Source organism: Psittacula echo (assembly GCF_963264785.1).
Source record: "Psittacula echo genome assembly, chromosome: Z".
Classification (NCBI taxonomy): Eukaryota; Metazoa; Chordata; class Aves; order Psittaciformes; family Psittacidae; genus Psittacula; species Psittacula echo.
Window position 1 is genome coordinate 100,710,436 of NC_137742.1, and position 22,629 is coordinate 100,733,064.

At 40.0% G+C, this 22,629-nt stretch overlaps 1 protein-coding gene across 1 annotated transcript in view; it reads left to right on the forward strand.

Moving 5' to 3' along the window:
• The first annotated feature begins 863 nt into the window (after positions 1–863).
• The window catches only part of PLCG2 (phospholipase C gamma 2), a 59,314-nt gene continuing 37,548 nt past the window's right edge, over positions 864–22,629 (forward strand). The window contains exons 1-4 of the mRNA XM_080638542.1: positions 864–925; positions 5,330–5,565; positions 19,044–19,184; positions 21,959–22,052. Of these exons, the coding sequence (XP_080494668.1) occupies positions 5,370–5,565; positions 19,044–19,184; positions 21,959–22,052 (431 nt within the window). The 5' untranslated portion in view covers positions 864–925; positions 5,330–5,369. The remainder of the gene's footprint in view (positions 926–5,329; positions 5,566–19,043; positions 19,185–21,958; positions 22,053–22,629) is intronic.

Sequence of the window (22,629 nt, forward strand, 5' to 3'; positions counted from 1 at the left end):
TGAATGCTCCATCCCTGGCGGTGTTCAAGGCCAGGTAGGACAGAGCCTTGGGTGGCATGGTTTAGTGTGAGGTGTCCCTGCCCATGGTGGAGGGGCTGGAACTGGATGATCTTAAGGTCCTTTCCAGCCCTAACTATTCTGTGATTCTATGAATTGTCGTGACTTGTGCCCTGTTTTCTGCCTGTGAACATAGGACTTTTCCCCAGGTTTATCAAATTGGTTTGGGACAAACCCCGACACCTCAAATTCTACAGCAGTATTGGGGCTTGACCTCAAAACAATATGACATGTGTTGTCACTACTCTTCTGAATCCTAACCTGGTAAATACTTTTAGTACTGCTGATTGTAAGCTGAAGTGGTTGTGTTATATTGCACTTTCTAAGCGATCCACTAACTACAATGAGTAAATTTTAACTTGAAAACCTTGACTCCAGTGACAGTAAAGTTTTAAACCCTTTTCCTAAACTCGCTCTCTCAGAGCTCCGTTCAGTATTTAGCAATTCCCAGCCGTGCTAGAGACCTTTCCCCTTCACAGGAGCAGACCAAGCGGCAGGGCAGCCCCGCGCAGCACGACATGGCAGGAGGGGGCACAGCGCGGCTCTCCCTCCCGCCTCACGGTGGCTCTGGGGCCCGGAGGGCACAGTGGCAGCAGGGAGCTCGCTTCGACACCGGCACGGCGGGGAGGTGGAGAAAGGGGGGCAAGGACCCCGGGCCCGCCGGGGGGGGGAAGAACCGGTCCGGGCTGAGGGGAACCAGCACCAAGGGCCCGTCCAGCCCCGCGCGCCAGTAGGTGGCCGCTGGGGGTCACGTGACCCCGCCCTTCCCGGTTGCGGCAGAAGCAGAAGCGGGAGCCCCGGGAGCTCGGTGGGACGCGGGCGCACGGGCACGGGCACCGGCAGGAGGCAGCTCCCCGCCGCTGCGCAGGTGAGGGCGGCCCCGGTGGAGGAGGCAGCAGGTGCCGCTGGGTGGGGTGGAGCAGCCGCGTCCCGCGCGGGTTTCACTCGGGGGGGACGGTGCGTGCGAGGGAGGGTGGTGTGAGGGGAGGCGAGGGGTGAGGTATGGGCGGGCTGCGCAGCAGGTGCGTGGCGGCGAGGTGCGAGGAAGGGCCGTGCCGGGGTGCTGGGCGCTGGCCTGAAAGGGACAGGGGCTCCTTGAGGGGACCCTGCCACCCTGCACCTTGTGGCCGCTCTCCGCCGCAAGCCAGGCGGCCATAGAAAAAGGAAGCAAACCTTCAACTTGTGCCTGACAGCAGCCCCGTGCCATGCATGGCTCTGCCCAGCGTGAGGGCCCCAGCGTGGGGCCTCCAGGCCGTGGCAAGTGGGCAGCTAGCCTTCCTGGTGCGGTTCCACTGCCTTGCGTTGCTCTGAGGTCTGCAGCTGCGTCACAGAGCAATGCACAAAGATCCATGTGTTGATTGTAATTTATTAGCTCTGTGGTACCGAACTGGTGTGTTGGTGGTGGACATCCATGCTGGCGGTGCTGTGCTTGGATGAGGTGATGTCCTGAGTGCATCCAAAGGCAGAGCTAACGGCAGGAGATGCAGTGGTCCTTTTGCAGTGCTGAAAGCGCAAAGAAACTTAGAAATTGATGAGTCAAACTTTGAATAGCACTTCTTGGCTGTACTCATGAGCCTGGAAAGTACCTGCTGTGTCACGTAGGTGAAGTTTTAACAGAGTATCGATTCACCGGTGTTTATCTGTGATGTTCTTTACTAGCATGTACATTTGTAGTTTGTCTTTAGTACAGTTTTTCCTCTTTTGTGTTATCACAAAGGGAGTTAAGAGTTGTAGACTGATCTTCAGGTAAGAAGGGTTTGTTTCTTTAAAGTACTGTAATAAAGTAAAACTAAATATGCAGGTTTCTGGATAGATTAAGCAATGGTTTTTTTCTGTGTCCATGTTCACTTGTTTTCTTATAGTGAGCCTTCTTGACTTTTTAGTTCAGATCAGTTGGGCTTTTCCATAAGAAAAAAGTATCAAAACTACTCTTATTACGCAGACAGTAACAAATGGTCCCAGTTCTGTATGTGGTAGAGGACACCATCAATATTTAGCTCCTATAGTGCTTGCAATCAGAAGGAAACAGTCATGCATAGGTGTGTTTGTCTCAACTAGAGCTTATGATATGTTTCTGTGATTGTTAGCTCACTTGTTGAATCATGTAAGTGAAGTGGGATCTTTCTACTTTAGGCTTCAATAGCTCTTCGGTAAAAGAGCAATAATGCTTCTATTGCTTATAAGGGTGTCATTAGCTTATACCCTGCTGGTTTAAAGGTATCCAGAAAATGCGGCAGGGAGGCTCATTACAGAGTTCTGCTGTGTGAATAGGTAGAATATTGTTGATTCAAATAGTTGTGCAGTGGTGGGTATAAGAAGGCTGAAGGGCACCTGTGGGTAAGTGTAAGACTCTTAATATTTAAAATATTAGCTCTAATATCAAGGGCTTCTATTAGTTCTTTTGGGAGGTCTAGTGTGTTTTACTGTCAGGCAGCTCAATGTGTCATTATTCTTAAACTGGAGCAGGTTGCCAAAACAGGAGACAAGTGGTCAGTGATAATGAGCAAATATATCAGAACTCTTGCCACCTTTTCTGGTGAAGTAGGTATCCTCAACTACAGTATTGTTTCACAGTCAGTTAAAAACTACGGCTTAGGATTTAAGTTAGTCTAAAGCTGCTGTTTGCTGTGTTTTTGGAAGAAAGAGCTACTTAAAAAGGGGAAGTCCAGTATTTTATATTCAGCTGAAACTGTTTAAGAAGCCACCTCTGAGAGGCAGTTCCTTTGTACATAGGGACTAATTTATCAAAAATACCTGCTGCATTGCCTTTTATTAAATAGCTATACTTAGGAACTCCTTTTCTTGTTGTTCTAAGTCATGTTTCATTTTACATCTACACTTTGTTCTGTGAAAAGCAGAGATGTATAATTTGTTATAGTCTCCTGAAAAACTATGCTCATTGAAAAGTTGAGGGATTTATTATTGAAGTGCAGTGTTGCTAAAATGGTTAAACCTTGTTCCACATCACAGCATATTCCTTTTATTACAATTCTTAATGTAAAGAGCAAAGTGAGAAGATGGCTTAGAATATGGGGTTTGTTTTTGTTTGTCAGAAAACCAGACACTCTACAAAGATTCTATTTTTTCATTTTCCCCTCCTTTCATTTCTGTTATTACAAGTCATTGTAGCAAGACGAGTGTGGCTGTCTTGTTAGAGGCAAGCCCGTGCTAATTTGAATGATCATCTGATTAGTTCCAGGGAGTCAAAGAGGATCACTTACATTCTGGCTAAAATCTGCTGTTGCTTACTACCCTTAAAAGTTGTCCGCTCTCTTTCACTTGTAGGATTGGGGGATATATATATATATATATATTTATTTTTCTTTTACAGTATTGTAAGGATATTCAATTTTCATGTTAAAATAACAATTTATAGATATTAAATACCAAATAACCTGTATAATGTTTTGCAAAACACGGAGTGAGATGTGGTTCATGCTGTAGAGCACTTTCGGTTCACTGTGGGCAGTGCTGAAGAGACCACTCTGTAGTTAAGAAGGGACTGTTGTTCTCTTCTCTGTTAGCCTACAAAAACAAAAAAAAACCAAAAAAAAAAAAAAAGGAAAGAAAAAGGTGTTTATTGAATTTGCAGAATTTAAAAAGGTATTGGAACAGTTGCACCTAACTGCCTCAAACAGATTGCATGGAAAGCAGCTAGTGACACGCTGTTGAAAGACAGTTTTGTGATATTAATGAGAGCAGAAAAAAGTGCTCTTTAGTGAAGACTAGGTCAGGAGATAGTGACATGGGGTGAGGGGGAGGAGGGTCAGAAGAAGGGGAAGCGAGAAGTGTCATGGTTGAATTAGCTATCAACACGGAAACTGAAACTGCTTGTGACGGAGAGTAGTGGACTGAGGAGAGAGGAACAGAACCAGAGGAGATGCTGTGGCTGGTGGCTGCATGTGCACAGAGGCTTTTTTAAACTTGTCCTGTTCAGGGTTGTGGTTAAGGGGAGCGTTCAGGAACTGTGGGGCAGCAGCTCCTGCTTCTTGTGTGAAAATGGTACACTTCCTTCTTTGTACATGGATGAAAGAGCAGGTTCCAGGGCATCATGTTCAGGCTTGTAATTAGCTTTTGATGTGGTGATGTGCGGGAGACCAAAGCACAGAAACTCATGAGAGCTGCTGCACACACATTTCTCTTTTGCCTGTTTTATGCCAAGATGTGTCCCCAGTGCATGCATACAAATACCTGCCATGTGACATATGAATAAGGAAAAGTAGACTGTGTAGGAGAAACAGCCATGAAGTTTCAAAAGGGCATAAACTGAGTCTTTTTAGACATAGCCAGCATTAGTTTCGGTATTTGTATTTACTCATATTTTCCCCTCATTTTCTTCACATCTCTCATGAGGACCGTTAGCTGGTTTAAATTTTCATATAGCTCTCACATAGGTTTAAATTCTCATATAATGCAAGAGTTTACACAAGCTGGTGTTATTATTTCATGTGTTATCTTGTCACTGGATTGGTAGGCTTCAATCATCAGCACTTCCTCGCTCCTGATCTAATATCAAGAAGACGGCAGCTCTGGCTGAAGAGCCTGTGATGCTTCTCAGACTTTAGAGGTCTCTTCAGGCAGCAAGCTCATGCTTCATTAGTAATACAGGGCAAAAAAGAACAACAAATTTGGTGCCGTTCACCATGGAAACAGTATTTTGGTTATCTGAAAATGGCATTGGGAATATAAAAAAAAATCATGGGAGTACATAAAGATTTTTTAGTATGATTCAGATGTGTTGCAAGTATTTCTCTTCTTGTGTTGATATGTAGCTTGTCAATATTTAGGACAAATTTAATTTCCAGATATTTCTTACAGTAGTGGAAACTAAATTATCCTTAGTTTCAAGAATGTAAAGTTTCGCTTCCAGCTCACAGAGAACTTGTGAGTTTTTTATGGATCATAATTTTACAAATATCCTAAAAAAATAAAGACATTCCTATAAGAATGGTGATATCTCATAAAAGTTACTTCTGTCTCTGTGTCAGAGAGCATCTCCATGAGCAAAGACCTCTCACTATATAAATTAATAAAAGCAGATTTCATGCTTGAAAGAAATTTGCTAGTGTTAAAGTGCACATTTTTGATGTCTTAGGAGACTCTTTGTAATAAATTTTGCTGCAGTGCGTCTACCAAAGTGTCACTGGTGCCTCCCTTTGTGATGACTGTTCGTACTTTCAGGATAAAATGGCAAGGATGCTGTTAATGTAAGCCATGTGTCTACTGTTTTAAATACTGAATTTTCTCTGTTTTCTTTCTTTTTTTTTTTCAGACACTGAAAACCCATAAAAGTTTGACTAAAAAATATAAAAATGCCCAGAAAGAGTATAAACTATGGAGTTCTTCCGGAGTATGAGAAAAGCCAGATCAAAAGGACCTTGGAGTTGGGAACTGTTATGACAGTATTCAGTCTTAAGAAGAGTAGTCCAGAAAGGAGGACTATTCAGGTCATAATGGAAACCAGGCAGGTGGCATGGAGCAAAACAGCTGACAAGATTGAAGGTTTCTGTGAGTATTTGCAAAGTGTACCTGAACTTGGAGTTACTAATAAATTGATGTAATTGTCAAGTGTTGATTTAATGATTCTTTGTTAACATAATTAAGTTTTTGTATGAAAGGAGTTTGGTAATTTGCCGAGAATATTGTGAGTCATTGCAATGTAGATGAAGAATCTTCTGCAACTTGTTATTTAGGTATTTAACACTACTTAAATATGATTAATGTGCTTTTGCCCTAAGCCCTGATCTTAAAGTCTGCATCTTTAAATATGATAATACTTGTGTTATCTGAATTGAGTTACTCAGTGACAGCTCTTTTCCATCACTAAGCATCAAGATGTCTTGTAAATTCAAACAAGTAGTACTTCTTTAAGCTCTCTCAAAAAAAACCCCTTTCCAAATTCAAGGAAACTGAAGTGAAATTTCTGTTTTCTTAGGGAATTTGCTGTTTCAGTATAGAAATCATTATTTATGACCATTATTGAAAAGTACCAATGACTTAGAAGCTGTGGGTTATAAGGCATAGTTTCAGGGTCCTGAGTTGATACTGTCTCTTCAGTTAGTATCTAAACTGATTGACTAAACCCATTATTTATGACAAATTTGGGAAATAGAGGTGTAAAGCTACATAGGACTGCAAGAGCTATGGTAGAAGAATAAATTGAGACTAATCTTCAGTTTTTACTGAACATGGCTGATGTCAACCAAGCTCAGACTGTGCTTTCTGGGATTTATTATTATAAATAATAAATGCTCCTGTTATTATAATGTAATCACAGTGCTTTCATATGACTTACTTATTTAGCTCTTCTCATGGGCATGATTTTACTGTGCAACTGCTGAATGGTGTTTGTCTTCAATAAAGGAATTGAACGGTTTTTCTGAATTGCAGAATCATTTATTGGCTAGCCAACTAATATGAGAAACGTAGAGTTTAGGAACTGGGGCTATTTGGGAAAAGAAATTGTGATAAGAAGTTGGAGTTCGGAGTTGGAGAGCTGGGAAGTCTGAGTAGGTATATTGGAGTGAGAGAACCCACAGAGGTGAGAATCGAAGTTACTCAGCAGACAGGGTTTTCAGTGAGTAACAAGTTAATCAAGGCCGAAGTGAAGAAAAATGGTTTATCAACACAGGAGTCTGAGGCGTAATTAAGAGAGGGGGTGCAAGACATGCACCAAGAAGCTGCATGATTTTTGAATTGAGTAGCTTGCCTTCATGCTCCTTACTTAGAAGTATTAAATCTCTGTTTGCTACTGTTTCTATAGGTTCCTGTCTCATTCCTTGTGCAACTGGAAATACAATGTAGTGGAATGAAAGACCAGCTGTCTGGAGGGTGTTTTTATTATTGGTAGTGAAAATATGGTCATACACAGTGTTCTGGGGAAAAGCAAACAGGTCTGGACACTGTAATTAACAAGTACTCTGGATCATAATCTTTCAGTGTCCCAGTTTCTCATGTGGAAAATGAAGGTAATTATTGCTTCCTGTAAAGACCTGTTAGAATGTGAGTACATTATTGGTTCTGATATGCTCAGATCTCAAAGTGAGGTGTGCCAAAAAAGAAGTCATGAGAGAAGATGAACAATTCAGTTATGAGTGAATAGCTTGAATATGCTTACCAAATAAAGCTTGGGGTTATGCATAGAGCAATAAGATTAAAACAAAATAGAAAATGACCACTTAGTGGGTGAACAAGGCATTAGAGTCCTCTGATAGAAATGGTTTGTGATCGTGTAGTTGAAGCTTAGCGTAGCCATTTGCACAGAAGGGCTGAATTAAAAGTTGTGCAGATTGTGCCTTTTGGATTTTGGGGTCAGCTTTTCATTGCGTGACTTGTAATCTTCTATCAAAGCTGCCAGGGGATGTTGTGTGTTTGCAGTAGTACGTCCTGATAATTAGCTTGCTGTATGTATAGGTTTTAACCTTTTTAAAAGAAGGTGAATATTGTACTTTGACTCTTACACCTGGATAATCCAGCAGAGTAATGACTTGCTTCCAGTTGCACAAGCAGTCATAACTAGGACAGGGAATATAGCTACAGACCTGTAATTTATCCAAAAGCCATGTGCCTCTCTCCCTGAGAATTGTATTACTGAAGCAATTCTTTAATTGATCAACATTTAAGTGACCTTTTTAATGGTAGAATCTTTAGGTCTGATAATATGTCCTACTCTAAAGCATGAATATGTAAAATATAGTTTTGTTGTCTAAAAAGCAATTAATCTGCCCCAAACCAAACTGTATTTTGCAGGCATTGTTTCAGAATATGATATGAACAGTTGTTACAATTTACCATGAACGGTATCTGAATCTGCTTGAAATGAAAGTCACTGCAGCTTTAACTTTCTGACAGTGTTTTTATTGAAGAGGAAGGAAATACAGAAATATTGTATTTATTTATTTTGTTATTTAAATGTTGCTGTTACTTCTTTTGACTGGAACTAAGGCTTGCTTTTGCTTGAAAAGCGGAAAAATTACGGATTTAAAGCTTTCATATTTGGTAATTGAATACCAGTGGTGGGGAATTAAACTTTTATTTCTCCGGAGCTATACTGAGGACATGATACCAACCTGGTGGTAGGAGAAAGGTTATTTTGACTTGTATATATACATGTAGATATGACTGACTGTAAGTATTCAGTGGCAGATTTTGTTGACTTTGTAAAAAGTAAAAAATTATATTTTTTTAGTGGCTGAGGGCACAGAATTATCATCTCTAGTACTATGTTGCTTAATATGCTTGTGCTGTACAAGAAGTAGTATTTGTGATGCAATCTTAATGGTTGCTCTTTGCATGTGCTACACTCCAGTAAGAATTAATATTCAGTATGAGTGGGAAAGGTAAGATGGCTTCCTGTTGAGTGTGTGCTATTTTAACTCGAGCAACTGCTCTTTACAGAAGGCAAAACCCCAAGTGTTTGCATCTGCTGTGGGGTTTGTGTGTCTAAATCAGGTAGTGAGGACAGTTCACTTTGAGACACAAAAATAGGCTGCTAATAAATAGAGAAGATGGAGACCGAATTTTATATTTTATTTCAATGCTCTTCCTTTAGAAATTAAGAAAAAGTTTTGTAGTGTTGGGAATTTTGGATGTCATAGTGCGTAGTTTCTTGCTGGTAAACTGTAAATGTGTGAAAGACACTAAAATCCTCTAAGCTAGAGTTGTTCGTAATTATTACAAGGGCCTTTTTCAAGTTTGGTTAATGTTATTTTGGAAGTGATTTCAGTTAAACTTCACAATAACAAAAAGGTATCTACTCTCAATTCTGGAACCCATGCAAAGGAGATGCAGGGTTAGGTATACTGATCTACATGTTTAGACAACTCCATGGCCATGAATGTAGCAATACTGTGTAGTTGAAATTGCATTACTCTTGAAAGGGTCTCTTTCATTAAAATCCTGTCAGCAGTTCTGTTTAGAGTGGAAGAGTTGCTAAAATTATGGCTGTTTCCTGCTCAGTGCAGGTGTGTTTCTCTGGATTAGTACGTACAATGGAGATAATCAGGATGAGAAAGTAAAACGGAGATACCTTTCTTTACATAACTCTTTCTAAACCCATCCCTTCCATGTGGGAAGACGTCAGGATATACAAAGGCTAGGAAGTCTGGTTTAAACAGTCTCTGTCTTCATGGTATGACCACACCATGACTAAGTACGGGAGATTTTACACTGACCTTCTGAAAGACTTGAGTTGCCATTTACAAAAGGAATTTTCTAACAAAAACGATCTGGGGAGAAACTTCTGTATTTCCTCTAAATGAAAGAGGACAGGTTGTTTGTGTCTTTTAGGGCAGGATGTCCTATTTTGAAAGGAGATCAGAAGGTCAAATTTTAAGCTGATACGTATCAAGTAAATCCTCTCGCTTTAATAGAGCAGCTGCAATTTTTGGCCATTTTAACTGGGCAAGTTACTGTGGTACTGACAATGGTGCTATATGATTTTTTAATTCTTCAAATACAAGAGTTTATTTTAGCTTTTGGTAAGTTTTAGCTTTACAAATTGGAGACGTAGCATTACGTACCAGCTCTTCTGATGCTAGTCCTCCCTGCAAGAGTGGGGAAGGAGCAGCACAACAGTTATCTGCTCACACCCTTCCTGAGTTGACCTAACGGTGTTAATAACCTGTGCATGAGAAGTTTACTGTAGAGCTGTGCAACCAAGAGTTGTGCAAGTCAAGTGAGTTCTTGGATGGTAGGTCAATTTTCATGAGATCAAGCTAGCTGTTGAGCTTGTCCAAGCCATCAGACCTGTTGGAGACAGTAGATTTTGCTTTCTGTAAGGGAACTCCGATCCTCTTGTACAATCTGCATTTCTGTGGTTTACTATGCTTCTGCTGCTGTAAAATGTAATGCTTTGTAGGCCCAAACAAAGACTAAGTTAAGTGACTGTTGGTCATCTTTCCTTTCTTTTTAGCCTAGTAAATAAGCACCTTTCAAGAAAAGTTAAATAAAATCTGGCCATGTTTTCAATTTGTGGGAGCTTCAAGTTTTCTTCTAGATGAAAGGAGAAAGATTAGCAATGGAAAGAGAGGGGCTGCCTGTCCTGAAGTGTTTTTCAGGTTTAGTGGAGGCCAGAGAAGTTTTTAGTGCTGCTGCTCTTTGGTCATCTGCTAATGCTGCAGAGTACCTTACATACACCTTTCCTGCGTCAGATGGGTCCAACATAACCCATTGTCAAAATCAAAATGCATAGAAGGGAGCAGTGATCCTTTGAGAATGTTTTTATCATGGATGTTTGGTATGCAGGGTTTCAGTAGTGTATTAAAATGAATGCCGGCAACATGCTTCCTTATGTGGGCCCACAGATAGCTATGCGAATGGCTGAAGGAAGCAAGTCTGAGCTAGATGTGACTGTTCACCTATGCTTGCGCTTCTTTTAGTCGTCTTGCTGTTGTTCTGTGCGTAGAGACATTTAGCTCCGACATAGTCTGAGGGAAATGCTTGTAGACACTGGCTACAAAATGTCAGAGTTTTTTCTTCTGCCTCTTATTTATTAATAACATTTCCTTGTATTCTGCATTGTCCTCATTTTAAACTGTTAAAGATAACCTGAAGTTTGCTGGGTGGACTGTGGGACTGCTTGTAGGACTAAGCATCTCAGCACTGTTTATTGTAAGTTACCTAGGTCAATGGTGATTGATATAACTTACAGTGACAAATGTTTTTCCCTTGAGGAGTTATGTGGGCTTTGTTTGATTATTTGTATTGTGGGTTTGTTTGTTTTCCCTTTTTCTGTTTTGTATGTTGCAGAGTGGTATTAATGCTTTATCAGATCACACACGCTTTGAAGCCCTTGTGGTTTGTTGCACCCCTCCATTTAAGTTTCTTGGTATGCACACTAGCTCCCTTTTCAGTGGAGCCCCTGTCATTGACTGCAGTAGGAGAAATCTGCTCCATTTCTTGGATGAGAAGTAAATTTTGCTGAGCTTTGCAATGAGCTGGTGAAAGGGTAGTGACTGATACAGAGTGCAGAATGAGGTCTCGGGGACTAACGGTTATGCACAGGAATGGTATTTCTGATGGCGTGTATTAAGCAGATAACTTACAAGGCTAATTCACCTGTCTGCCAGGAGACAGCTGGGAGAACAAAAGGCTCCTCCAGAGCGAAGTTTAATTCTTGCTCTGAATTAATGTCTGCTGGAGTCTCTTCCTCTGGCCATTGAATGTATAAGAAGCAGTTCGTTTAAGTATGGGAGTTCTGTTGCAAAGCATTGTAAATGTAAAAGTGTAATTTGAACTTTGGGAGGAATTTTGAGTGTAAAAGCACAGAAATACCGCAGCACTTTTTGCAGGGCCATGGATCTAAAACTGATGGCACTAAATCTGCAGCTGGTATCAGATACCATTGCCAGGAAAGATAAGCAAATCTCTTGAAGTTTAGGGTGGACCACAGTCTTCCCCCACCACTTTTCCCTGCTAGCACAGCCTGGCTTAGAAGCTGCCTGATGCTGGCAAACGCATTTGGCAATTTGGATTGTGTCGCAGAGGAAAGTGTGTGGTGGGGATCTGAGATGACTTGGCTATGGATTGTTTACCCATAATTTTTATTGGCCATCATATGTTCATGGGTTTGCAGTTTAGGAGCTACAGATCTTGGTAACTATAGTAGGGCCAAACTGACTTTTGTTTTACCAACACATGAGAGAAGGAAGCCTCAGATTCCTCATAGAGAGGGAACTAAATTCCTTGTTTAATTTGTAATGGGCCTTTTTTTTTTTTTTCTTTGCAGAAGCTAATTTATGCATAGTAGATACATGACTGTGAAGCTGTGACTTACCAGCATGATTTATTGCAGTGTGTTGCTCCTCGAGTCACTTCCTTATGGCTCTGCTGTGTATTTTTGTATGTTTACCCTTTGCAACTGTGCGTGGGTTGGCGTGATGGCCCCTGGGTCACGCACACCCTGTGTTGTTTCTTCCCACTTCAGACTGTCACAGGCTGGCCATACAATGGATGTGTGTGTGTTGTGCATTACCGTGATATCTGGGGGTCACTTCTGCCTCCACATCAGCTACGCTGCTGCGCTGTTTCTTTGCTAGGATACCAAGTGTTCCACAAACAAATGTACTGTTGTAGCTGAGAGAGTGGTGGAGGGAACTATGGGACAGCAGTGAAAGGCAGAGGGGAAGGAAGAGGTGGCCTAGAGTGAGAACTGCTTGTCAGTACTCTGCTAAGAGACATGTCTGTCTTGGTTGACTGAGGTTTTGCTGACTGAGAGTACCTTTCAGTAGCAAACAGGGCCTCCCAGATTTCCTCATGTTCTGGTGTACACATTTATATGCATGTGAATAAATTAGAGCCCCAAGAGGTTATGGTATTTAAGGTTGTAGAGCAAGTAGGTGACAAGGTGTAAATCTCCAGGAAGCTGATCCATAATTTCCATAATCCAAAATTCATTCTTTATCAGATGCAAAGTGCTTTAAGGAAAATTATTAAGGGAAAGTTTGTGGTGATTAGAGTTTGATTAGTCACTGGAAAATATATGAGTTTCTTCATACTCTTCTGTGAATCCTTGCGTTAAGTGGTGATTCACAGGCAGGAGAATTTATGCTCCGAGAAATCCTTCTTTGAATGTGCAAGTGTGTGTTTCTCTGTAATACAAGCATGGGCGTTTCAAGGAAGATTCTGTTGAGGACATAAGATGATATATCTCTTTTTTTTTTTATTGCCTTTTATGTGAAGAGGCAATCTGCTTTTGTAAAATGATTTAAAGCATAATTTAATCCTTTAAGCTTTGGAAAAGTAAGATCACCTATCTTTTTTTTGATGTTTTTGATTCATTCCAGACTACTCAGGAAATAAAAAAGGCAACTAGTGACCATTTAAGCACAAGAGAAGTAGGCTTAAAGCATTGGAGGGCCATGTTTAGGAAAAGTCCATATAATATATGAGCTGTTAAAATGCTTTTTGTGTATGCAGAGCAAGAGGTTAGGGTATAGGTAAGGTTGAAAGAGAAAAGGGAATAGATGTGTTAGTACTAATCTAGTCTGAAAACTTTTTGTTTCCCAGAGGATGAGATACCTGTGTTTGGGAATGGCAGAGATGCAGACCTCTTGTCAATGTAATTGCAAATTTACGAAGCAGAGGAATAAAGGCTAATCAAATTGCTGCTTTAGATGCTGATGGTATGCCGCAGTATAACGCACAGTAACCATTTCTATTTTCCTCACTCCAGAACTTTATTAATGCATTAGATCTGTCTTATACCTTTTTTTTTATTTTTAAGAGAAAGGTATGACTGACAATGCGTAATGTTTTATTTTAGGGTTAACATGGACTGCTAATTTCACATTGTCTCTTCTCCTGTTTTTTTCTGTAATATTTTTACTGAGTTTGTAGAACAAAATGACTGTGGCCAACTTTTTAAATACATTTACCGTCTCAAAGTCATTTGTTGTTACTGATCTTACATCTAACCTATGAAAAAGAATTACTGTAGATGGTTAAGTTCACTTGAGGTTTTCCTCCTGCTGAAAAGAGATTTTACACAATTTGTCCTCTAGAATGTGATTTAAGAAAAAAAACTCCAATATGAAACCAAGTTGAATTTTCATGTTTCACAGGAATATTAAACAAGCGAGTGAATGGAAACCAAGTGCTTACCTGCTAAATTCATGTTACTTGCAGAATTAAGAGTCTGTGGGAGCTGCTCTGGTTTCTCTTGATCTGAAAGTTTGCACTGTGTTTGTGTTTTCAGATTGTGTTACACTGCTAAGCAAACATCACTAGTTTCTGTAAAATGTGTAAAAAGTTTGTGTAAAATCACACATTTTACACGTAAAATGTGTAATTTCTCCAGCTCATTGGAGAAGCAGAGCATCTATAATACAGTTGTGTAGATAACAGGACCAGATAACAGGCCACATACAATTTACAGGATGAGGTGAAATGGAGGGATGTATAATTTAATGTAATGGCAATCTTAGGTGGTGCTGTTCCAGCTAACAAGGATTGGGTTTTTTTAAATCTTTACTTGTTGTATTTAGTGAATTTGATCCCTAAAACTAAATTTTGCTAATTCGGCTTTTAAAATCTTTTCTAAAATGACCTGCCAAAGAGAGCAAATTTTGGTTCTGCACATCCTTTTGTCTGTCAGAAACATTGGGAAACTTAAAAAACTAACCTCTAAAAGACTATTTATGGGAGTGGCTTGCATTCTTTAACATAGAGGGGAGGGGTTATTTTTTTTTTTTTCATAGGTTAAACAGCGAAGTCATTTAATTGGCATTAACAATTGTACTAATGTGAACTTCCTCTATGGGGGAAAATATATTCCCCCCCTCCCTTGGATAAGATGGTATGAACATTTATAGCATCTGTACCTTTTTGGGAGAAGTGGTGAATAGCTATATATTCTGCTGAGGAATGTGAAATGAGTGCTCCCTTTGGCTTGAATGTTAGACCTGACCTTGCTAGTTTCCAGTAGTGACTTTGGTGGTTTATTTTTTCCTGTCTGAATTCCAATTTCTGTCTGAATTTCCGTATTGTTTCAGACACAATAAATAAACTTAACTCACGTTTGCTTTCTACATTCTGAATACTGTTAAAAATCGGGATGTTATTGCACGAGTGAATCCACGGCTTGCTCTTTGTGGAGTTCTTTTGTTCAAAAGAACATTAAAATTCACCTTTTTCTGTTTTGAAATTGCTGTGCTCTGGTTGTTACCCAAGGGATCTTTGTGTAAGTCTTCTGCTGAGTATTTAGAGCTTGGTTTCTGTGGTCAAATGAAAAAATGAATGTGTGTAGCCTTTAGCTGTTTTCAAATTATTTCTTCCCTTTAGCAGCTCAGTTCTGCAATGTTTAATGCTAACTTAGAACAACCAGACTTTCTGTCAGCGAATAGGGGCTGGAATGAACTTTATGGACCTGAATGTGGTTGATATTGGGCACAAATTTTACCCTATTCTAATCTCATTTTGTGAAGGTGCCTTTTAATTCTTTTAAATACGAAACCAATAGCTATTCAATAAATATGGCCCCTTAAATTCAGAGCTCAGACTGGGAAGGGCTATAGTATATTGTTGCTCCGTTAAACAGTCAAGTTCTGTTTTACTGTCTGCCTCTAGGTGTAACTGAAGGAAAGGTAACAGGAATTCAAACCCGTAAGTGTCTGACTAAATGCAACTGCAGCCAGTTTATTTGAATGGAAATCAATTGGAGTTGTTGAGTATCAAATGTTTATTGTTAAGTTTATGGCAGTAAAGAGCTGTAACAGGCACTCTGGAAGGCACTGAGCAATTAATCTGTGCAGTCTCTGAAAAGCAGCTACGCAGTAGTGTAATGATGCATTGAATTAACTGATTTGCTGAACAACACACAACAGCAGGAGCTGAAGTTCAGGAGCTTTTGGCTCTGAACTACAATGAATACTGCACCTCCAGATCAGAGCCTGAAACTGGATGGTAATTCAAAGTGCCTTGGAGTCCAGTCTTGTTAAAGAGCCACTTGAGGGAGTTGTCAGAACCAGTAGGTGACTGATGAGGCTGCCAAGGAGACCCTTCTAACCTGTGGAAATAACCACATGAAAGAATGGATGAAATATAAGCTGGTATTGTAGGTTTTCAGAGTGACACTAGACTTCTGAACTGTTTGGCTGGAGATTGAATGCGTTGGCAGTATCATCCATGTCTTGCTGGGTGTGAGTCAACTTCTCTACAGGGCATACTTTGATTTATGCTTCCTTGGGAAATGCACTGTTTTACAGAAATCACACCTGCAAGCATATTGAATTTCATCTGACACAGCAAGCTGCGTATGGCCAGGTCTGTGCCTTTTTTCAGGTGTATCAGGGCCCAGCAATATCTGTCTACGAAGCCTAGTCAGGATACAGCTCTGCAATTAGCATGTGGGATTGAGAAAGAGGAAGGCTCCGTTAGTGCAAGGCAGTCAGAAGATAGGAGCGGTGTGCTTGTAGTTCTGGCACAGACATGAAGTTGCATTTTAACTGTTCAGTGACAGATTGGGCTATAAAAAGTTCACAGTAACTGTGTAACAGCTAAGTTGGTACAGCTGATTTACTAATCTGAGTCTGAAACATGCTGTGGCTTTTCCTGGCCTGTTCCTTTCTTGGTTCAGTTGGGATCAGCTGTTCTGGAGTTAGTGGGCATTGTGTGGAGGGTGCAGATGTCTCCAGACTACCTGAGGTGACAGAACTGAGTGCCAGACCAAAGTTTATGCTTGCTGTACATGTGTCTTTTCCCTTTCTGATTTTCTGCCTTGGCTTTTCTTCCAATAATAGAGAATAATGAATCCTAAATGACACTATAAAATGTCATTAAAATATATGCAGGTAGTTTTCACTAATTTTCTGAAATTATAACATTTATTATTTCTTCCTTTCTGTAAAAATGTGAAGAATGTTTAATAAAACTTGTTTTTTATACATCTGTTTCATATATTATTTGAGCAAACATAATGATAACTTGGCAGGACATACATAATATGTTGTCTCTGTTTACTGAATGTTTAAAAACTGTGGGGTAGTAATCTCTTTTTCAAAGGCCACCTGGGGAAACAATAATACCGTTACCAGTGTGAAACCTGTGCATACAAAAATCCTTGTGCCTGTATTTATACACCGTATGTTCACACAGGAGAATGGGATGGGAGGATTGAATGGTTGTAATGCAAGGAAAAGAACTGCAGTGAGTATATCTGTATCGGAGGGAAGACATTGAGTAAGTTAGTATGTTTGTTTCAGAGGTCAGTATGAGGTAAGAGCTACTTGAAATGACAACAGCAATGCAGGTTGTGAAATCTGGTTTATTGCTGTTTTTAGTTTATACTTTGAGGGAGGCTTTGTGGTGTGATGTTCATGTGTGTGGATTTATAGGAGTCTGAAGTGAAAGGTCTGCCTTGATTTGAAGTTACAACCGTATTTTCAGCAGGGATTTGCTGAGTGAAGGGAGAGCAGAGGAGGTTACTCTTGCCCACTGTTAGAATGACCCAGCATGGTGCACAGTTTTCTGCAGCCATGCAAATCCTTCCCTCTCTGTTTGGGTACTTTCTGTCTCTGCGTCCTGTTTCTTCTCTACTGGTATTAGTGTGAATTGGTGGGCTTAGCTCATAGAATCATAGAGTAGTTAGGGTTGGAAAGGATCTTAAGATCTACCAGTTCCAACCCCCCTGCCATGGGCAGGGACACCCCACACTAAACCATGTCACCCAAGGCTCTGTCCAACCTGGCCTTGAACACCGCCAAGGATGGAGCATTCACAACTTCCCTGGGCAACCCATTCCAGTGCCTCACCACCCTCTCAGTAAAGAATTTCTTCCTTATGTCCAATCTAAACTTCCCCTGTTTCAGTTTGAACCCGTTACCCCTTGTCCTGTCACTACAGTCCCTGATGAAGAGTCCATCCCCAGCATCCTTGTAGGCCCCCTTCAGATACTGGAAGGCTGCTCTGAGGTCTCCACGCAGCCTTCTCTTCTCCAGGCTGAACAGCCCCAACTTTCTCAGCCTATCATCTTTTTCAGATGGATATCCAGACACACTGCTAAGGATCTAAGTGAGACTTTGGATGGTAGGAGGATTAGAGTTATCAGAAGGAGCATTTGGTTTCTGGTCATTTATGGTCGAATCATGACTTTATTTTAGAAGTTTGCATCTGAATTTAGGGGCCTTGGCCAAGCAGATACACAAATTTTAGGAAATGTTTTCACGGTTTGAAAGGGTGGCTGAGACATGGAGGTTGACATATGTAAAGCTCTATCTTGAAGATAATTACACTTGGAAAAATTAGTTTAAGAAAGATGCTTGTGTCCTACGATTAGTTCAGGTTAACCTTTGAGGTCCCATTTTCCCAATGTAAGTTGTTTAATGACTGGGAGAAAGAAGTGTGTGGTGGAAAGTTTGGCCTGGGATACTTTGCAGAGAATAAGAAATTTCAAGATGAATCAATGTTTTATTATCAGCATTTTATTGATGAACTTCTTTGCTTGTCTGTCCCTTGTTTCCATGTTGGCATCAAAGAAACCCATCATTACACAGGCTGGAGCTTTAACCAGTGTTCAGCTCCCACGCGTTGGCAGCTTCATTATGTTATTAACTGTCTTCTGTTTCTGATGAGGTGCTCATTTGAAACAGGGGTTATATTGTGGCATTCTTAAATGCATACACAGAAACCCTCAGCTATTTTCCTTGGATCTTGCTAAGTCTGATAAACACATTTCACGAACAGCCATGAAATATTTTTCTTCATCCTGTAGCTCGTAAGTCAAGGCTGTCCGAAAGTAGGAAGAGCTGTTTATTTGTCTGGTCCACAGGCAGAACAAAACCACTTCCTCAGTTTTTCTAATAAGTATCTTATCTTGAGAGTGCACATATTTCTATTTCAGTGCTGCCTCACTACTGTTATGTAGGCCATGTAGCAAGGGTTTGTAGAAAAGGGAGCTGCCTTGAGAAAGTACGTGCTTGTGCAGTGTTCGCATTCTGCTATGCTCTAATACGTACCTGTGTTGAAAGTGGTACAACACGTTACGTTAAATGACAGAGATCTCTTTGGTGTTATTCAGGAAAAAACGGAAACGTTTTAATTATTAGGCTGGGTTTTTCTCTTTATATTACTACTTCAAATATTTTTCTTACAAGTGCCAGTGACTATATTAGCTGACTAACTGACAAGGTCTATCTAAGATCTGGTGCATAATTTTTAGGTGGGTAAGCTGGAAGTTGTATCTTTTCTTTTTTGTCTCTGAAACGTTGTCATGGCAATTCGAAATTTCTTGCTTAGAGTATATGCCATTTGTGAAATCATGTCTTCTGTAACCTGAAGGGGCCATGTGTATACACTTTGTCTGTGGATAATCTTTGGTAGTGAAATGATAAAGCTGGTGTAATTTGCATTTCTTGACCAATAAAAATCTCTAAGTTTATATATAGAGATATTTTATATATATATGCATGCTTTGAGTTGTTCGTCTGATTGTATCAGGCTCTGTTGGAATGTAAGTGCAGTTGTACTGACTGAATATTGTTTCCTTTCAGTGGATCTTTTGGAAATAAAAGAAATTCGCCCAGGAAAGAATTCAAAAGACTTTGAGCGTTGCAAAGCAAAGCAGAGAGAAGAACACTGCTTTACTATTTTTTATGGTAGCCAGTTTGTCCTCAACACCTTAAGTTTAGCAGGTACTTTTTTTCTTCTTTGTTTTTTCTTTAAACCTACCAATAGAACAAATCAAATACATTGATGGAACAGTAACGCAGAGTGTGCTGCGGTTTTGACTTGTGCAGTTCAGGAGTGCACCAGGTGTTTAAAGTCTGCAGATATACCTTTTATTCGGCCCTTCACATCCATGAACTGCTGCATTTCTAATGTCTTAGAATCATAGAATAGAATCATAGAATAGCTAGGGTTGGAAAGGACCTTAAGATCATCCAGTTCCAACCCCCCTGCCATGGGCAGGGAACGCCACTTCCTGTCAAATAGTGTATTGTGTGAGTGTAGTTTCTGGTTTGCTCAGTCATTTCTAGCAAGGTAGACTTTTGCTGGTGAAGTATCTCCAGTAAACTTTTAAACATATCAGCAACGCACTTGCTGTTGTCTTCAGCTGGCCAGAATATTGCCCTGGCATTTTCAGTCTGGCCAAAATGGTTCTGGAAACAATAGTCATAAAGAGTTATAATACAGCTGTATCACAGAACCTTTCCTGTCTCCTATGAACAACTGGAAACTAATTGAGAGAAATGAAGTTCTAATTTGAGTTATGGGTGTGCGTTTCACCTAGTAATACTAAACCTCTTCTAAAAAGAGGGGACCATAAGTAAAAGTGGAAGATGATAAACTGAAAATGAAGAGTTCTGTGTGAAACAGGGGGAATTTGTATCCTGTACGTATGGAAAGGGTTGGGGCATTTCTTACTTCAGGTGAGATTATCCATGGTCACAACCCCAAAATTTTAATTTTGAAATTAAAAAGGATATGAGTTCTTACAGTGCAGGCTGAATACAGTTTTCTACTAATGGAGTTTACTAAGAGATGTATCTTCTAAATAGTTGTGATGGATCCTTGGTTTAGAATCATACAGACCATTTATTTGAAGTGGTGTGTTCCTGCACAGGACAGTGGGAGCTACTTGTCATTTTAATAATTAAATTAATTGCAAAATCGTAATGGGAGAAAAGGGGAGTGTTTTATCAGTGTTTTAATGCTAAAATTGCCTTTTTAAAAATGGAATTAATAGGTTGCAGTACTAGAAGACTTTCTTTTTGCAGTCTGATGCACTGGAAATTAAAGACTGCTCGTGACTAATCCACTATTGTAGGCTTTTCACCTTAAATAAATTTTTATTTTTTTTTAAATTTAATTTTTTATTAATTTTTTAATTTAATTTTTTAAATTTTTAATTTTTTAAATTTAATTTTTTTAGTTGGCTGAAGTCTGGGGAAATTTTCAGTAAGTGGCTGTGGTTAAGTGCAGCTGTGCCAGGTTGACTTCCCCTAACCTCCATCTCCATCCCTCTTCCATGGCTGTTCTCAAAACAGGCCTCTGACAGTGCTTTGAAAACACTTGGTGCCATGAGATACGTTGCTGTAACGCTGAACTGCAGAACAACGTGTTATAACTTTCAATTAAGGGGGAAATCAACAAGGAAAAGGAAGTGTTTTGTCGTGGTTTCTTAAAACAATATAAAATAATTGTTACTTAAGGGGAATGGTAACTGTCATAAAGGGCAGAATTGTCTTGGGAGCAGAATTGGTTTGGCAGTGGTAGCGAGTGTTCTTTCTGAAATTGTAACAGACTGGAAAACATTTCCATGGGGAGCCGAGGCTAGGCTCTAGCTTCATCCTTGGGGAATAAAGCATTGTGTTTGAAAGTGTGTTTAAATAAAATGTAACCTTCATATTTTGAGAAACTGTTTTGCTTTGAAGGCAGCTAAAAGAATTGCACAATTACAGTTCCTGTTGAAAATAATTTTTCAGAACTGGTTTAATTGAAAACACCTTCATGAAATTTCAGAACCAGCATGCTACAGAGAATGGACTTTCCCAGCTGAAGGCTGTAATGATAGCATCTCATCTAAGGGCCCAAAAGGTGGTTTCAGCTTAACTGTGGTGTTCCATGGGGAAGGCTATACCCAGCACACAATTCATCATCTTGGTTCTATTAGGTCAAAGCAATATCAAATGTGATCACATTAAAAGATGTGGAGGACTCTCCTGGTTTGGGAAATGAAAAGGCAAATTATACCTAAAAAAACCCAAGGCAGTGATAAGGTTGGGAGGAAGATGTATCTGGCTTCCGGTGTTAAGCTGTGTAAAGAATTTTAGACCTTGTTTAAACTTTGCTTGTATTAAATGTGTTCTATATGCTATACCAGTTTTGTACATTGCTTCCTTCCTGTTCCTCTTGCCTAAGTGTAGCCTGGAACAATTTGTGTTTCAAGGCAAGGTTAGGACAGACATGAAGTGGTTGTCTATCAAAAGCCAGTACTTTACAATTTGTTTGTTGGTTGCTTGGAATATAATGAACTAGCTTTATGCTACACCACATTGAGTTCTTTTGCTGTATGCTTCAAGCTGCTCTGCATCAGGTCCCTGGGCTTTTGCCACTTGGGAGATAGGAGAAAAGAAAATGAATTTGACTGTGTTACTATAGGAGCTCACCAGCACTTTTGTAGTCTCTGTGCTGAAATATTGAAACTTGCATACCCTGATAAGCAGCCTTCTAAAAGAAGGTATTTTTTTTGTCAGAGCTTCCAGAGTTAACATCCCACCCCCAAATTTATGCTGTTTTTATTAATTTTATCATTAGCAGTGTGAAGCTATGCAATGAGATCTATCAAAGAGAAAGATTCATCAGCCACTTTACATACTAGGGTTTGTCTAAACATCCCAAGTTTGTGCCTTGGTTTTGTGTTGATTTTGTTTTGACGTTTCTCATAACATATAATTTTTTTCAGCTGACTCTAAAGATGATGCTGATAAATGGTTGTGTGGCTTGAATATCTTGTATCAAGAGGTCATGAGTGCTCCCACACCTGCGATCACAGAGAGGTATGTGGACATGTTTTCACCTTGTGAGACTTGACGTTTCTTTGGAATTGAAAGTGGAAAACCTGAAAGAAACAACTACTCTCCAGTTAGCGTCTGACACAGAAAAGCTCATGTGTAAACTCTTTGTCTATTTTGGTATATACGTGTTCTGGAATGCCAGTCTGCTGCATCCACTAATGCAGACTTGCAATTTACCTTATTTTGTATACCCACACCAAACCAAAAGTCTCTTAATGAGATCACAAAAATAGCTGGTGTAAGTGTGCACTGACTTGTTGAAAAATTGAAGTGTCTTATGCAGTCACAGTAGGCTTGCTTTAGTAGATGTCCAAATGCATTGTATGGCAATGTGACCAGCTGACTCAGAGAGCCTGGTTGAAAATGAGCTTCTTTAAGGCTATCTTTTTAGCATCCAGCCATATAATGGTGGAACTGTGCCCTTAATGCTTCGTAGGAAGTTGCACGTGAAACTACTCATGCTCAGAGTGCCAGTTTTGTTGAAGAGCTCTTTAATGCTATCTCTGTACCTGATCGCTTTTCATCACTGCTGACATTTTTGTCTGTGGTCACTGCTGTT